General features: G+C 41.6%; 1 protein-coding gene across 1 annotated transcript in view; it reads right to left on the reverse strand.

The window, feature by feature from the left end:
• Positions 1 to 16,997, reverse strand: part of MICAL2 (microtubule associated monooxygenase, calponin and LIM domain containing 2) — a 210,427-nt gene that overhangs the window by 6,187 nt on the left and 187,243 nt on the right. Inside the window, exons 33-34 of the mRNA XM_078058397.1 lie at positions 16,376 to 16,469; positions 1,501 to 1,600 (exon numbers count right to left, since the gene is read on the reverse strand). Coding sequence (XP_077914523.1) covers positions 1,501 to 1,600; positions 16,376 to 16,469 — 194 coding nt within the window. The remainder of the gene's footprint in view (positions 1 to 1,500; positions 1,601 to 16,375; positions 16,470 to 16,997) is intronic.

A 16,997-nucleotide genomic window follows, 5' to 3' on the forward strand; every position in this document is an offset into this window, starting at 1 on the left:
CCCTGCTTGTGTTCCCTCTCTCACTGTGTCTCTCTCTGTGTCAAATAAATAAATAAAATCTTTAAAAAAAAAAAGGGCTTTGCAGTCGGGGGGCAAGAACAAGTGTTGCTCTGAGTCTCAGCACGTGTATCAACTTAAAAAACAGTGATCAAAAAAATAATTACTGGGGCGCCTGGGTGGCTCAGTTGTTAAGCATCTGCCTTCGGCTCAGGTCATGATCCCAGGGTCCTGGGATCGAGTCCCACATCAGGCTCCCTGCTCCGCGGGAAGCCCGCTTCTCCCTCTCCCACTCCCCCTGCTTGTGTTCCTGCTCTCACTATGTCTCTCTCTGTCAAATAAATAAATAAAATCTTTAAAAAAAAAAAATAATAATTACTAAGGAAGATGCCTTCTTCCTCATTCCTGGACTTTCTTTCCATGTCCATGAACCTCAGTGAGTGTAATTCCTGACCTCCTTCCCCAGTCCCCACTCTTACTCACTCTCACCCAGGAAGAGGCAAATTTGGGAAGAAACTAGGTGAACTCAGCTCACACCCTTTTTCTCTTGGGATCAGCCAGCCTGGAGCAGACCTGTGTTCTTGATGACTTTGAGCCTTGCCATAGGTCTAGGGCAAGACTTCTCAATCTTGACACTATTGGTGTTTTAGGCTGGATAATTCTTTGTTGGGGGGGCGAGGAGAGGGGGTATCCTGTGCATTGTACAATGTAAAGTAGCACTATTGGTCTCTCCTCACTAGATACTAGCAGCATCTCCTAAGTTTGACAACCAAAAATGTCTCCAGATATTGTTGACTAGCCCCTGGGGGGGTGAAACTGCCCCCAGTTGAGATCTGCTGGTCTAGAGTAAAAGCCTTGCCCCTAAGAAACGAGTAGGTCCATTAACTTTTGTGATGACATAGGTGAATATGTGTCATTCTGGGGTCAGGTTAGTGTAGTGGGTTGAATGGTTACCCCCAAAGATATGTCCGCATCTGGCCGAGTGACTTCAACTCTATAATAAGATCCACCTCTACTTTCTGATCTCCTTCCAGGCTGCAACCTCGCATTCAGAGAGCACAGCCAGAGAGGTCTCAGTCCCTCAGTATGTTAAATATGCAAAGAAGTGGCCAGGCAGATCTCCCCAAGCCCTTCCCAGGGTTTGTACTCAGAGGCCAGACACATGCTTTCCCATTGCAGGTGTGTGACTGCAGATGCCCTCCCCCCCACCAGTCTGGGCGACAAGGACAGACTGAAAATACCTTATCCAAATGCTCTCCAGCTCCAGACCCATCACCTGACATCTTTTTTAGCCATAGGACTCCACAGAGAGAACAGACAACTGAAGATTCTTTGCACTAATGTCAACATGATATGCAAGACGCCAAATATCAATTTGCCTCAATCACAATTCTGTATGCACGAGGAGAAAAATTCCTGGTTCTTCAACCCGGGAGGGCGAGCCACCCCACTCCCACCCCCTTTGCTTTTAGGACTCACTGTTATCTGTGTTGCCTTACTTACATGATCAGTAGCTCCGACTCATATCGCATTAATTTATTCTTCTCTAGAGCCAGCTTAAACCATTCCTGCAAAAGCTGTGCTTCATCTTGTGTGCCTGAATCTGCTTAAGAAATCAACAGCAAATGCGTTAGATTGGCATTTCTCTCCCCGTGATCAACCTGCTTAGGAGCTGCGCTAGTGGGCCATGTTTGTAGCGGAAAAAGCCTCAGCAGGCAGCAGCCCCCTGATGGCCTGTTGATGCCTCAGGTTTTGGGCCTGACAAATCAAACCCCCCTGTGCATGCCCTGGGGGAGAGGTCCTCTTGGACACCGAGGGCAGGAATCCTTCAGCTCCAAGGGTCATATAATCTTGATAATGTCCTGCCACAAATGAAACTTCTCTTGCCTACTAGTAGATTCTCTATAAAACTTCTGTATGTTTATGCATCACATTCTCCACCAAAGAAAAGCCTAGTAACTCCGCTGGTTACTATCTCCTCCTCCCTTTCTTCTCCCAAATCAAATGATTACTGAGTGCCCAGGTGGGGTGTGGCTCCCTTCATGGGGCAGAGACACCCACGCCACATTTAATCATAGAGGGGTGGTGATGGGCATCATCATTTTTTGCACAAAGAAAAGCCAAATGATGAAAAAAAATGTTATTAGCTTTGAGTCTCACTCGGAGAGTTATAGTCATACCTTCTTATAACTTAGATTTATGACCTTCACTGAGCATAAGAATAACCATGAGAAAACCGACACTGCTTTTAGATACGCAATGTTAGATGCTAAAGGTTTAGATAATACAATGTTAAAATCTGGGCATATTTCAAAAGTAGCAACATGGAGGTGGCTTTTTAGTATTTCACCCTGAAATGAGGACACAGGCTATATTGCAAAGCTCATGGCCATTCTAGACAGATTTATTATACTGGAGTGTCCCATAGGCAGAGGGGAAAAGAGTGCAGATGGAAGTTATACATGACCTTGAGCCTTTGCTTCTTCATAGGTTAAACTGAACAATAAGACACACAATATAATAGTAATAAGCTACTGTTTATTATGCAGTGATCACATGCCAGTCAGTGGGCTCCGTGCATTACATGGGACATCACATTTAATCCTCATGACAGACTCACCAGTAGGTTTGCTTATTGTCACCACTTGATAGCTGAAGACAACAGAAGTTTAGAAGATTAATTTTCCCAAGCTCACAGTTAGTAAGTGGCAGAGCCAGGGCTTGAACTCAAGTGAGCTTTATCCTAAGCCTGGGCTTTTTGCTGCTTGTACAGCACTCCCCCTCCTCCTCACTCCTTCCTTCCTTCTTATAGGCATGTAAGGTAAGTCACATCCCTAGCACATTGCCTTGTACCTAGTAGGTCATCCATAAAAATGAGTTCCCTTTTCTCCCTGTCGTTTTTTAAAAAGATTTTATTTATTTGAGAGAGAGAGCACGAGTGGGGGGAGAGGCAGAGGGAGAGAGAAAGAGAAATGCAGACTCTCCACTGAGCAGGGAGCCTGAAGCGGGGCTCCATCCTAGGACCCTGGGATCATGACCTGAGCCGAAGGCAGATGCCCAACCGACTGAGCCACCCAGGCGCCCCCTTCCTTGTCTTCTTGACCACCTTTTTATTGATATGGACACTTGAGTCTAGAGAGATTTATATGAAGTGCCCCAAATTATATAATTAATGGGTAAACTGGTGCTATAATGCAGATCTTGACTTCTGATGAATTCATTCATTTGTCCATTTCATCCATCCATCCATCCATCCATAAATTCATTCATTCATCTAATAACACCTATTTATTGAATAGGTATTGAACACTGCTTTAGGTACTGGGGATACAGTGACAGATAATGCTACATATCATGAGAAATTTGGACATAGTAAGGCATAATGCCTGCCATCTCTCTCTCTCTTTTTTTAAGGCTCTTTTGAATCAGATGGATTTAAAGAGCTAGAATAAAATAGACCATTAGGAAACTCCCGCAACAACAAAGCAGCAAAAAAGTACTCTGGGAAAATGCAGAAGGGAGGGTTTTCCTGGTCAGGATATGAGGCTGGCTTCCTGAGAAAGGTGGTATTTGAACTGGGATGCTGAAGAATGGATAACACTTGGGGAGGAAGTAACGAGGATGGGAGAAGACATTTCCAAGAAGAAGGAATAATGTCAGCAAAGACATGGGGATGGGACAGAAGGCAGTAGAGACAGAGATCAGGCAGGGCTAAGGGGGATGGAGGGGTGCAGGGTGAGGTCTGGGCGTGTCTGAGGATCTCATCATAGAGGCCCCTGAACGTCATGCTAAGGCTATTGTACTTTATGAGGGATATGCAAGGTGGTCAAGTAGGATAATTTAAGTCAAGTTTTACACAGAAAGGATTAAAAGGGAGAGAGGGAGGGAGAGAAATAAGCAAGATGTTATTCTTCCTTAGGTTTCTTGGATGAATGAATGAATGAATGAATTTATAAACATGTTGAGTACCAAAGTCTTCTAAGTAATGTTCATGGTGCTGAGAGGCAGGGATGAATAAGCATTGGTTTCGACTCTTAGGGAAACTGGGAGCTTGCAGTTCAGTGGGGAAACCCAATACTGCACAGCCAAATAGAATACAATGTGTCCCCTTGCTATGACAACACTGAAAGAATAAAGTATATAGACCAGAGATCATATAGAACATAAAAGTTACTTTAAACTCAGACTTGGGATCCAACTTGCACTCTTCCACACCCCATCACATGGGCTTGAACACTTAGCGTAGCCTCCCTGAGGCTCAGCCTTCTCATCTGTTATGGAAATGCAACAGGATTCACTGTGCACACAAAGACCTTAACCCAGCCCCGGCACGTGGTTTAAGCTCAATAAATGGTAACGGTCATTTTCCAGGATGCAACTGAAAGGGAGTCTGAATCAAACAGACTATCAACAGCTCAGAGTGAAGAGACCCTCCTGCACCTTAGCCCAGCACCCTAGGGCTGCAAAGGTCTCTTAGCTGCCATGTGTCTTCACTGCGCTCTTACTACCTTGCACACAAAGGTGGTCTTTCCACACTGGCGGTGGTGAAGTCTGATGACTCCGTGTTCTATTTGTACAACTGATCTTTTCCTTCACCTGAGTCAAGATTTTCTATGTATCTTGTTAAATATCATCTTGTTTATTCTGTTCCATCATAGGGAAATCTTTTGAATATTTTATCTAGCTGACACAGACCTTGCTTTGGGATTTCTGCAGAATTGATAAATGGGCATCCTGGACCTTTATGCAATATTGAAAAACAAAATGTCAGATGGGACTGGACCAAGAACAGAGCCATCTGGCCCATCATCAGGGACCCTTCTCAGGCTTTGGGTGAGGCTGTTCTACAGACTCTAAATGCACCCGATGATCCAGCACACATGTCTATGTTTTGTCCATGAGGCTGTCACAGGAAACTTTGGTAAAATAATTTCCTGAAATCAAGCTTCACAATGTCTGCCATGTCCATTGGCACTGAAAACCTCACAACTCCACCCAGAAAAGGAAATGACATTTGTTTTCACAGCTTCTCAGTAAACACCAGTGGTTCCTAGTAATCTCTAAATTTCTTTCTAAATATTCACAATTTCTTTAATAATCCTTTCTAGAATTTTGACAAGGTTCAGAATTCATATTTCTTTCCCATGTGATGTGAAACATAGAAAATATACCGGCCTTTAGTCTTGGGTTCTGGAATTCTCCATGGGTTTCCAAAGACAGAGGTTACAACTACCAGTTATTTCAAACACCAGGAGGTTAATTTGGTTCATTCAACAAATTCGGATTGAGTAATGCCACACTCAAGACACGAATCTATATACCATCTTTCACCCGGGCTTAGAAACCTGAATTCATTGCTCTGACCTCATTTTTCTTAACTGGATTTCTCATCCAGATTCAGTTCCCTCTTCTAGATGTGTTTAACATTTCTAGATTGAGGACCATTTTCCTTGATAAAGAAAACAGAAAAGCTGAGAGTTGGAAATTCTGCCTTTTTTCATCATGTAACATTATACCATCTGCCTGAGCACTGGGCCTTTCCTTTCCTTGTTCTCAATCCAAAAGAAACAGCTTTAAAGGCACTATTTTGCTGTCTTTAGAGTTTTTTTTTCCCCCCAGATTCAGCCTCTTTGCTGCATTATACCCACAGGTTCTAGCCAGACTTTTATCCTGCATTACATGTTTCCTTCTTAATTTGTCTTAGGTATCCTTCTCAAACGTGGTCCATGAGAGAGTCGCCTTGTAGCCGTACTGATTTCTGCTGATGCTGTACTCAACAAACACAAGTTGAACTGAATCATTCCATTCAATTTTCTTTTTTTTTCCATGAAATAATTTACAATAGTTTTTTTGGAGTCTTCCTTTCCTCAACAGTCAAAATCACTTTGGGGGATATCTTTGAACATACCAAAATTGATCCATTTTCCTGTTGATGGATATCTAAGTTGCTCTTCATGTCCTGCTCTGGAATATACACTTGCAAATGAACTTCTTGAATAGTATGGTATGCAAAGCGTCGGTCAGTTTCACAGCAGAAAGCCAAAGTGTTTTCCAAAGAGCTATGACTGTTTTTACTCCCACTAACATTGAATAAAAAGTTCCCCTGGCTTCTTACCCTTGCCACATCCTTAGTATTATCAAGTTTTATAAATTTTGGTAATTTAATAGTTTAAAATAGTTTCTCATCATAGTCTTCATTTGCATTTTCCTAGTTACTAATGAGTATTCTTTCTGTGAAATATATATTTTTATTATTTGCCTATTTTTATTTGTTTTTTTTTAATTTAAATTCAATTAATTAACATATAATGTATTATTCGTTTCAGAAGTAGAGGTCAGTGATTCATCAGTCTTATAGAATACCCAGTGCTCATTACATCACGTGCCCTCCTTAATGTCCATCATCCAGTTACCCCATCCCCCCAGCCCCCTCCCCTCCAGCAACCCTCGGTTTGTTTCCTACGGTTAAGAGTCTCTTATGGTTTGTCTCCCTCTCTGATTTCGTCTTGATTTATTTTTTCCTCTTTTCCCCTATGATCCTCTGTTTCATTTCTTAAATTCCACACATGAGTGAAATCATATGATAATTGTCTTTCTCTGACTTATTTCGCTTAGCATAATACCCTCTATTTTCATCCACATCGTTGCAAATTATTTGCCTATTTTTATACAGGCAGATATTTGCTTCTCTATTTCTTATTGATTTGTAAGAGTTCTTTACATAGTCTAGAACACTGATTCTTTTTTGGTTATATTTGTTGCAGATGTAGTTTCTGAAGTAGTGGCTTATCTTTTCTTTTCCTTTATAGTGTCTACAGATTACCAGCTTGAGGTTAAAAAGATTCTTCTTAACTTTTCAAGTTTCATTTTTCATATTAAATCTTTAATCCTTATGAAATTGATTTGTTTGTATGATGTAAGGCTCAATTTCATCTTTTTCCTCTGTTGAAAACCACTTGTCCCAGAATCACTTATTTCCTGTGATCTGCAATGCTACTGTAGGCTTATATCAGGTTTCTGTATATGTGAGATTATGTTTGAGTCTTTTGGTGGCTTTCAGTGAAGCATTAAAATTGGCTTCATAAAGGTTGTGTACGTTTTTTGTTTGATTTTCTCCTAGGTACCATAGGTTTTATGCTAATGCAAGTGACATCTTTGTTCTTTCATTTTTTAATTGCTTGACGCTGAGATCTAGAAATGCAATTGCTTTTTTTATTTTAAGCTTATATTCAATCACCGTCATATAGGGTCTTCTTATTTTTAATAATTTATTTGTGCATTTTAGGGGGCTTCTCATGTGGATAATTCTATTATCTGGAAACGACAAAGATTTGCGTCTTCCTTTCCAAACCTTAAGCCATTTTCCCCTTGTCTTACTGCACTGGCTATGGTCTCCTGTGCAATGTTGAATAGAAGAGGTAATTATTCTTATTTCTGATTTTTAAAGAAATGCTTCTAATATTTTACCATTTAACAGTGATGTTTGTTATAACATTTTCAAAGATATCCTTCAAACTAATTCTATCCTGTTCTATTCCTTTTTTGCTAAAAGTTTTTGTCCCAAATGAGTGTTGAATTTTGTCAAATGATATTTTCTTCTTATATTGAAAAGACCATATGGTTTTCCTCTTTCATTTGTTAATATGGTGATTGTTAAATCACCTTTAGTTTGCCAAATTTTAAAATTAATTGCATTAAATATCATTTATATTCTTTTATTTTTTTTGAATCTGCTATATCTACAATTATGTCTGCCCCCTTCATTCCTAATCTACTTATTTCTGTCTTCTATTTTATTTTTAAAAATCAATTTAAGAGGGTTGCTTCTAGTCTTTTATTAGTCTTTTCTAAGAACCAACATTTGGCTTGCTTGATCCTCTCCATTTTACAATGACTCTATTTCATTTCCTTCTGCTTATTATCTTCTTTCTTAGGTTTATTTTGTTTTTGCTTTTTCTAAATTAAGTTGGAGGCTTAACTCATTAACTTTCAGCCTTTCTTCTTTTCTAATAAAAGTATTTAGGGCGATACCTCTCAACAGTGCTTTCACTGCATCCCCTGAGTTTTGATCTACTGTTCTCCTTTTCATATTTGATATATTTTAAATTTCCAAGTATTTTTAGAAATATATATTTGATTTTTTCTTTGATCCATGAGAAATATATTTTAACTTCCCAAATGAATGGTTTTAGAAAAACATCTTTTGGCTATTGACTTCTAAGTTAAGTACATGGTAAGTACATGGTACTATAGGATGTGGTCCGTATAATTTAGGTTCTCTGAGATTTATTTTATGAACTAATATGGTTAATTTTTATAAATCACCATGTGAACTTGAGAAGAATATACATTCTCTATTTAGGGGTAGAGGATTTTATAAATGTCTTTTAAATTAAGGTTATTAGTTGCATTGTTCACATTTATACTAATGTTTCCTCTGCTTGACTATCATTGAAGGATATACTAAAATCTCCTGCCACAGTAGTAGAAATTCTCCCTGTAGTTTATCTCTTTTTTTTGTTGTTATATATATTTTGAGCCTATTATAGTCGATACATATACATTTAAAACTGTGATATCTTCTTGGTGAATTGATCATTTAAAAATTATGTAGTAATATGGGGCGCCTGGGTGGCTCAGTTGGTTGAGCTTCCGACTCTTGGTTTCGCTCAGCTCCTGATCAGGGTCCTGGAATCAAGCCCCGCATAGGGCTCCTGGAATCAAGCCCCGCATAGGGCTCCGTGCTGAGCACGGAGTCCGCTTCCCTCTCCCTCTGCCCCTCCCCCCCGACTTGTGCTTTCTCTCTCATTCTCAAGTGAATGGATGAATCTTTTTTAAAAAATAAAAATTATGTAGTAATTTTATTCCTGTTTATTCCTAATAATTGTTTTGGTATTAAAGGCTATTTTATCTGTTTTTAATGTAATTATCTCCAGATTTTTTCCTCATCTCTTAAATATTTTTGTTATGGGGAGAATTTTAAACACAATACATTACCCCAGCTTTATTTAGTTAGTATATATTTTGCCATCCTTCTACTTTAAAACTTGTTGTATATTTATATTTTATATGGATACAGTTGTCTTGTTCATTAACTTTCATTATGATTACTGAGATATTTGGACTTGCTTCTGTCTTACTTTGCGCTATCTTTTTAAAATGTTCCTTTGTTTTTATTTGGAATTGAGTTGGGATTTTTGTTTGGCTGATTATTATTTTTTAAAATTTCTTCTCCCTTTGTTTCCTCCAACAGATTTGGAAATTACTAATTTTATTTCTATTGTTTTAGTGTCTACATTTAAAATTTAAATAGGTATTCTTAATACCTTAACAAAGTTTAAACTTATTATCTTAGCCTTCTTTTAAACAATATAAGGGCCCTGGGACACTTTACTTCCAATCATTCAACTCCAAACTTATATCTATTTTAGTCCAATACTTCAGTTCTGTTTTAAAAATCTGTATTATTTTATATCAACAATGTTTATTTGATTTACTTACATGTTTATTTTTTTTATTCACCATTTCTTTTTTCATATTTCAGATCATCCTTCTGCGTATCCTTTTCTCCTTAAAGTATATTGTCTAGAATTTTGTTTATACATAGTTAACTCTATTGGGGGGAAAAAATGAACATTTCTTTATTATGCACTTGTTCTTGAAATACAGTTTTTCTGTGTCTACTGTTCTAGCTTGAGAGTTATTTTTTGTTTTTAGCTGTTTGACACTATTACTCCACTGTCTTGTAACATCCGTTATTGCTGTTGAGAAAAAGGCTGTTAGTAAAAATTTCATTCCCTTTTTAGATGACTTATCTTTACTCCTTATCCACTTTAAGATCATCTCTGAACTTGATGTTCTACATTTTCCTTCGTTGTGCCAAAGTAAGGATGGATGTATTTCAAATTTATCCTGATTTCTGTATCCTGGAGCCTCTGCATCTATAGATTGTCTTTCGTCCATTTGCAGAAAAAGAAAGCTAACATTTATAAATGCTTTGTTGTCATGTTTCATCCATTATCTCTTCAAATAATACACAACCTTAATTTTCTCTATTCTCTCCTTCCAGGACTCTGAACATATACCACACATACCTTCTCGTTTCATCTTCTATGCCCTCAAACCACGCTTTCATGTTTTCCATCTCCTTCTCTCTCTGTGCTGCATTCTGGTTCATTCCCTCAGATATACTGTCCAATGTACTCATTCTCTCTACCGCTGTGTCCAAGCTGCTGTGTAGTATATTCAGTGAGTTTTTAATTTCAATGAATATATTTTTCATTTTCAGACTCTCCATTTATTTATTTTTTTTAAATCCTTAAAAAAAATCCCTGGCCATTTTCTCAACTTTTTACTTGAAAAAACTTAAACCTAAAGGATTAAGCATTGTATTTAGTTGTTACGTTTCTTTAGTCGCCTTTCATCTAGAATAAAATTCCTAGATATCCCCCTGCCTTTTGTTTCTTTATGGCATTGACATTTGTGAGTTATTTTGCAGACTGTCTCTTAGTTTGCAACTGTCTGATTATATCCTTAGGGTTAAGTTCAGGTTAAGCATTTCTGCTACGTAAGTGATGCTCCGTCTTCTTGGTACGTCATAGCAGGAAGCTCATTATGTTACATTTGACTGTGGTTACAGCTGGTCAAGGTGAAGGTGGTATTGCCGTCCACCTCTGTAGTGTTTTTTTCTGCTTGCTCATTTTTCTGTGTAATCTATTTCTGTAAACGTTTGACGCAGAGACATAGCATATTCTGTATTTAATCATTAATAACAGTTGAAGTTCTTGGCCATTTAAATTTGTTGTTTTGGCCATTCTTAGTGGCTCACTTCCTTGTGTTTTGTAGGATTATTTATCAATTATCATCTCATAGTTTATTGAACTTAATTTGAATCCCGAGGGCGTAAACTAAAGCATGGTTTCTTTCATAGAAGATCTATACTTGTTTTTCAGGGAGTTAGAAGAACTGACATAATGTGGGACTCTTGAGGTTAGCTTCCCTCCTTTTTGTTAGTCCCAAGGCTTAAACTTTAAAACCACTGATATTTATCCTCAAGGCAACCCTGGATTTCTTTTTTATGCTTGCTTCCTTCCTGGCACGTGTAAGTTTCAGCACACTTTCCTTCTTCTTCTCTTCTTTCTTCTTGGCCCTGAGAGGTTTACCTCACTTACTTGGGAGCCTAGCAGTATTTTGGAAAGTAGACTTGTGGTGAATGGCCTGTTATAGCATCTAGTCCACCGTTCTGCTGCTCCATGCTTCTCGGGAACTGCATTCTGTATTTCTGGTGGAGTCGGCCACTTGGTAATCTCGTTTCAAATATTTTTCCAGGTAAAGATCATTATGACCGTGTTTTTTAAATCTGAGGGTTGCAAAATTAACCTAACGGGTCATCACAAGCACTAAAATAAGACGGAATGGAAAGTACTAGTCTTTTATATGTAGCAAAATTCAGTTTTATTTCTTGATGAATTGTATTCAATTATATATTTATATGTACTAACTTGTGATATAAAATGCACGTCTTGCTGTTGTCATGGTGGTTTTTTGGTGTAAAGCAGTTCTCTAGGGCACATAACTCTGAGACCTCGATGCACCTGGAAACCATGCAGCGGAGAGGACTCAAGGTTTCTTCTTCAGGAAGAGAATCTCGGGCTCACCCTCACGGGGCCCATCTTTGTTGCAAGGCCACTGACTTTCTACGGGGTGGCCACTGAGGCTGGTATCTGAGGGGAACGCACAATCAATGGATAATTCCTATTTGTCGAGTAAGGCAATCTGCAGTAGACCCTGAACATCCCTGCACGTCTCTGCTGAGTGTGCCAAATGGCAAGGCGCCACCATCCTCCAGCCCCGAGCCATTCCTGCAACCAGCCAAGGAGGTGATTCTGAGAAGGAGACCAGGATCCCACAGGGTGACTACTGTACAACGACTTGCTTCCTGGGAAGGGGCTGGCTTGTTCAGTGCTTGCTGTAAAGGCTGCCAAGTACCCTGCCCTGAGCCCCTGGGCTGTGGCACCATCCACTGTGTGCATGGCCACCTTCTGGGCCCGCCAGGTCAAACTGCAGCATTCAGGTAGAGCGCAACTTGTACCGTGCTGCGTTCCCATTGCTTGCTGGCCTGTGAGTAAAAAACTCCCGTGCTCTGATGCACTGAATTTCACTGGGTACTTTCAGCACAGAGAGTTGCAGCAAACCCATCCAAATTCCTGGCTTGCTTAGCCATCAACTTTGGAATCTTGTTACTCCTGGCCATTTTCTATGAATGATGTCAGGATTCAAACTCACAGGCGTCTGATTCCAGTATCTGCATTCTTTTCAGGACACCTCATTGTTACATTATCAAGGAAAGTATTATTTCCTCTGCGCCTCAGCAGCCGTCAAGATAAAAACCACAGAGTGTAAGCCAAACTACTTCCCTCTTCCGGGCTAAGTTAGGCTTGCAGTTTCTCTTGGCATAACATGTGCTCCTGCTGCCACCTACCGGCAGCCTCACACATCCTGCTATTTCTTCGTAAACTCAATCTTGGCGAAGGAGAAGCCATCTGGCTCTTTAAAAACCTTCCAAACAAACAAACAAACAAACAACAAACTCAATGCAGACAACCAGCTGGTAAACCTTCCCCAAAAGTTGGTAGAGCTATAAGGGAAAAGTAATTCCCATATACCTCCCCTAAGGACAAATCTTTTCTCCTTCCAAGCTGCTCTCAATTTCATCAGATTTCACCTGCCTCCACGTATTGAAAGAGAGGACAGATTCGGTTATCCACACCATCTAAATTTGAATGGTGGTCTCCTGCAAAACTGGGGAATTCCCTGGCCCTTGCACTTAACACTGACCACCGCATCACCAACAAAGCAGTGGGTAACAGTGCCTTGACCAAGAAGAGTCTAAGTGGCTGGCAAAGCTTGGCTTGTTTTCCTCAGAGAGGGTGGGGCCCAGGGCAATCAGGCACATCGTGAACCTTAATTCTGGGCAGCTAGGAGCACCGGGGGAATCCATTCCCTTTTCCAAGGACATCCAACCGTAACACTTCTCCCTGCCTCCCAACACCCACCCTACAGGATATCATGACTTATCATCTAGGGTGGGTGGTTGGATTTTTGTTTTTCTTTGTTTCCCTTTCCTTGACAAAATGGGGAACAACCCTTCCCGGGGGTGGGGGAGTTTATTTCCGACTATTGGGAAGAAAGAAAGGAGGAATTGTTGTCACGACAATTAGGAGCTCATCAAAGCTTCATTTTGCTCATCAGCCATCACTGCCCTCCGTCCTGCGCCCCCGCATGTTCCTCTAGTTCAATGCCCGCCTAATGAATAACTCCTAGGAACAAAAGAGCCTTTCAGACTGGCACACGTAATTATTAGAGGAACCTTGCATAACTGTCACAGACTACTCATGTTTTCAGGCCTGTCTCTAAATTTGGTTATTCACAACCTTTATAGCTCAATATTATTGCCTAACTGTGATCATTTTCTAATTATCCTAATAATACCTATTAAATAATTCCCATTAAATCACTTGAACCAGAGCGGTACAAGCCAGCTCAAATACAACTTAACCTAATAAGCATTGGTCATTCATTAAGCACCAGGGCAATCTTTTAAAGGGGCTGAATAGAATATTAAACTGCAAAGGGATATTGTTACTGCACAAATGTCATTACAAATTGGAGTGTATTAATTTCGACGCCTGGTTTGCACATCTTCCATTTGGTTTCCTTCAGGGCCGCTCCCCTTGACTCGACTCTTCCAGGCTCCAGCCCCACGTTGATCTGCATCTGTCACCCACACAAGGACAATCAAGGGAGAGAAAGGCCCATGAACGGAACAGGGGAATTAAATTACTAAGGATGTAAAGGGAATGAAGGGAATCCATCTTCTGGCTGGGTTGACACACCTTTGAAAACAGAAGCTGGCTTTCTTCAGCCGATAATTCAAAATAGCCTTTCTGTACACTTGGGGGAGAGGGAGATTTTCAGAAGCTTGAGAAATGTGGTGCCTAGAATTTAAATTTCAAGCGGCAAAGATGAGCAAGTCAATTCTTTCACGGGGCATGAGTGTGATATTTAAGAGTACTTTGTACAAATGATATCAGGTGGCTTTTGTTGAATGCCTGCAACGTGGTAGGCACTCTTGGGAGGCACTCTGCCCACCAATGCCCTTAATTCTCAAAATGACCTGGTAATGGTAAGGATTATTAGCTCCATTTCTCACATAAGGAATCTGCAGCCTGAGAGGTTAAGCGATTCTCCCAGGGTCACACAGCCTAAATGCAACGGAGCAGAATTTGCACATGGGGCTCTTGGATGCCTTTCCCCACCAGGCCACCCTGCCTCCCCAGCAAACTGAAATGTGCCCCAGCTTTGCTGGCTTATCCTTTCCATTTCTAAGGCTCTCGCTGAAACCTGTGGACTCCCAAAGGCCAGTGCAGAGCCTTCTTGATGGGGAATCTGGCCGTATGGACAACAAGGGCAGTTCATTGTACTGAACGTCCCAGCAACAGCTGTAGAGACAGGCAGGGACTCTCACTCCAGGCAAGAAACAGTTACTATTTGTGTCATGAAGTCTACTCCTGATAGGTGGATTTGGGTTATCTTTGCAAGGAAATGCACAGTGTATTTTAGTAAGGAAAGGAAGAGGGGCACCTGGGTGACTCAGTCGGTTAAGCGTCTGCCTTCGGCTCAGGTCATGATCTCAGGGTCCTGGGATCGAGCCCCATGTTGGGCTCCCTGCTCAGCGGGGAGTCTCCTTCTCCCTCTGTTCCTCCCTCGCTCGCGTTCTCTCTCTCTCAAATAAATAAATAAAAATCTTAAAAAAACAACAACAACAAATACTTACTAATCATCTATCCCATGCCAGATGCTGTGTTAGAACTTCCACATAAATCGTTTAGGCCAATCCTCACCACAAATCCAAGGTATGATGATCACTCCCACTTTATAAACCAGAACCGAGGCTCGGAGGGAGAAAGTCAGACCCCAGCATTTCCCTGAACCACGCCGCTACTGAGGCTCACACTGCGGGGCCCCTCACTTGGTTGAGACCTCGCAAGGCTCTGGGAACAACCCTCCCAATTTTGCCCACGTGACTCTGTACAAAGTTTAGTCCTCACGAAGTCCAGGTCTGCCCCTGCTGCTAGCATCACTCTCAAATAAATGAACTTCTGAGAGAATTGAAATCCCAACCTTCCGCTATGTTGTTGAACAAGTACCATATTGCTTAAGCAATTACACACAGAGATATGTTTTCAGGGTCTGGTTTTTCACACGTGATATCCAAAATGCAGAAGGCTAAAGACATCACATCCGAAAACTGAAGAGACAATACCACCCTCCCACCCACTAACTCTAAGGGCCCCTCCAATTCACTAGCCATAAACTAGTGCTGGGCTGGCTTCCAAAAATGTAGGTTTCTTTAAGCCATCCCTCACCTCGGAATCCTTTGCTGACTCCTTGTTCACTGAGGCACTTCACGTCTTTTCACATTTGGCCTTTGCAGGTGCCGTTCCCTCTTCCAGAACAATCTCCTCGCCTCCGAGGTGAATAGGTGAATTCCTATCCTTCGTGTGGTTTCCATCGTCATGGATCACCCCTTCCACGTGCTTAGCCTGAGTGCCCTTCTCCCCAAGGTCAGCGAGGAAGCTCGTGACGGTGTTCCCCATGCCCCCGTCCCCGAATGCTTGTTCCTATCACTATACCTGTCCTTCTGTAGGGAAGTCTATTTATTCACGTGTCTGCATCCTTCAATTGACCGTGAACCTCTCAAAGGCAGAAACTGGGCCATGCTCATCGTTATAGACCCACTGTCTTCATGTCCCCCACATGGTAGGTCTTCACCAGAGGAATTCTGTTTGGATCTAAGAGTCCGAAGCTATTGGTGGAACACTTACCATTTCTTGTACCAGGCAATACACTAATTTATTTTCTTTATATATATTTTATATCTAATTTCTTCTCTAATCTTTGTATCAGTTCTAAAGGAAACCATAAATATCCCCATTTTAGAGGAGAAAACGAAAGGTCATAGAAGTTTAGAACGTGACCAGCCCAAGGGACACGGCTAGAAAAGGAAGAAATGAGGACTTTGAGTCTAAGTCCGGGCTTTGATGCACTACTAATGTTGTCTGAATGGTTCTCCTGAATTTCTCATTGGATTGCCAAGAACATTCACACTTGCAGAAGTGAGACTGGGCAGGCCAGAAAGCCAGGTACAAGGCCCACAGGCTGACCAGGGCCCTAGGAATTTCAAAGTGGACCGTCAGTTTGATTTTGGAAACCTGCGTTAACAGCTGCACGGGGTGACAGCATGGTTGGACCAGCACGATTCTCAGACCATGGACGTGGGCCCACACCCACCCCTGCCATCTGCCGGGCTTCCTACCTGCTTCTCCTCTCAGCGCCTTCTCCAGCCTCACGCCTCGGATCTCCGAAGCCCTCTGGCACTCCTCCACCTCCTCCAGCTGCCTCTGGATGGCCTGCAATGCCAGGATCGTGTGTCACGCGGGGACTCTTGAGGGGCAGAGTCACGTGAGGGGGCTGATTCTGCTACTTACTTTTTAAGAAGAAGAGGCCCTGTCCCTTATGATGTCCCTCCTTGGGTAAGGACCTCTGAATTCCCAAACAACTAGACCTTGATGTCTCCCTTCTTTAGTGTGAAAACATAAAGCAAGGAGTCTGTCTATAAGCTCAATCTGCCCCCACACAGACATGAGGACAGTCGTCTTTGACCAGGCCAACCACACAGACGTGCCCTCAGGCAGAGGATGCTGGGCTAGGTGGGTGGTTCTCACGGCTCCCAGACTCTCCCGAGCCTTGGCCTCTGACTATGGTCATAGCATACGCAGAGCGGCAGCCTCTACTCAGAGTAGGATGAGGTTCTGGGGGCAAACACAGAGCACGGTCACATTCCATTTTGCCAAGAAGAGCCAGCAGATACTTCCCGGGAAGTTGGTCTGGAGCAGGAGACCCCGGGCCAACTCCCGGGGCTGGGTGTGCCTTGCTCG

This window comes from Halichoerus grypus, chromosome 11, assembly GCF_964656455.1.
Source record: "Halichoerus grypus chromosome 11, mHalGry1.hap1.1, whole genome shotgun sequence".
NCBI classification, from domain to species: Eukaryota; Metazoa; Chordata; class Mammalia; order Carnivora; family Phocidae; genus Halichoerus; species Halichoerus grypus.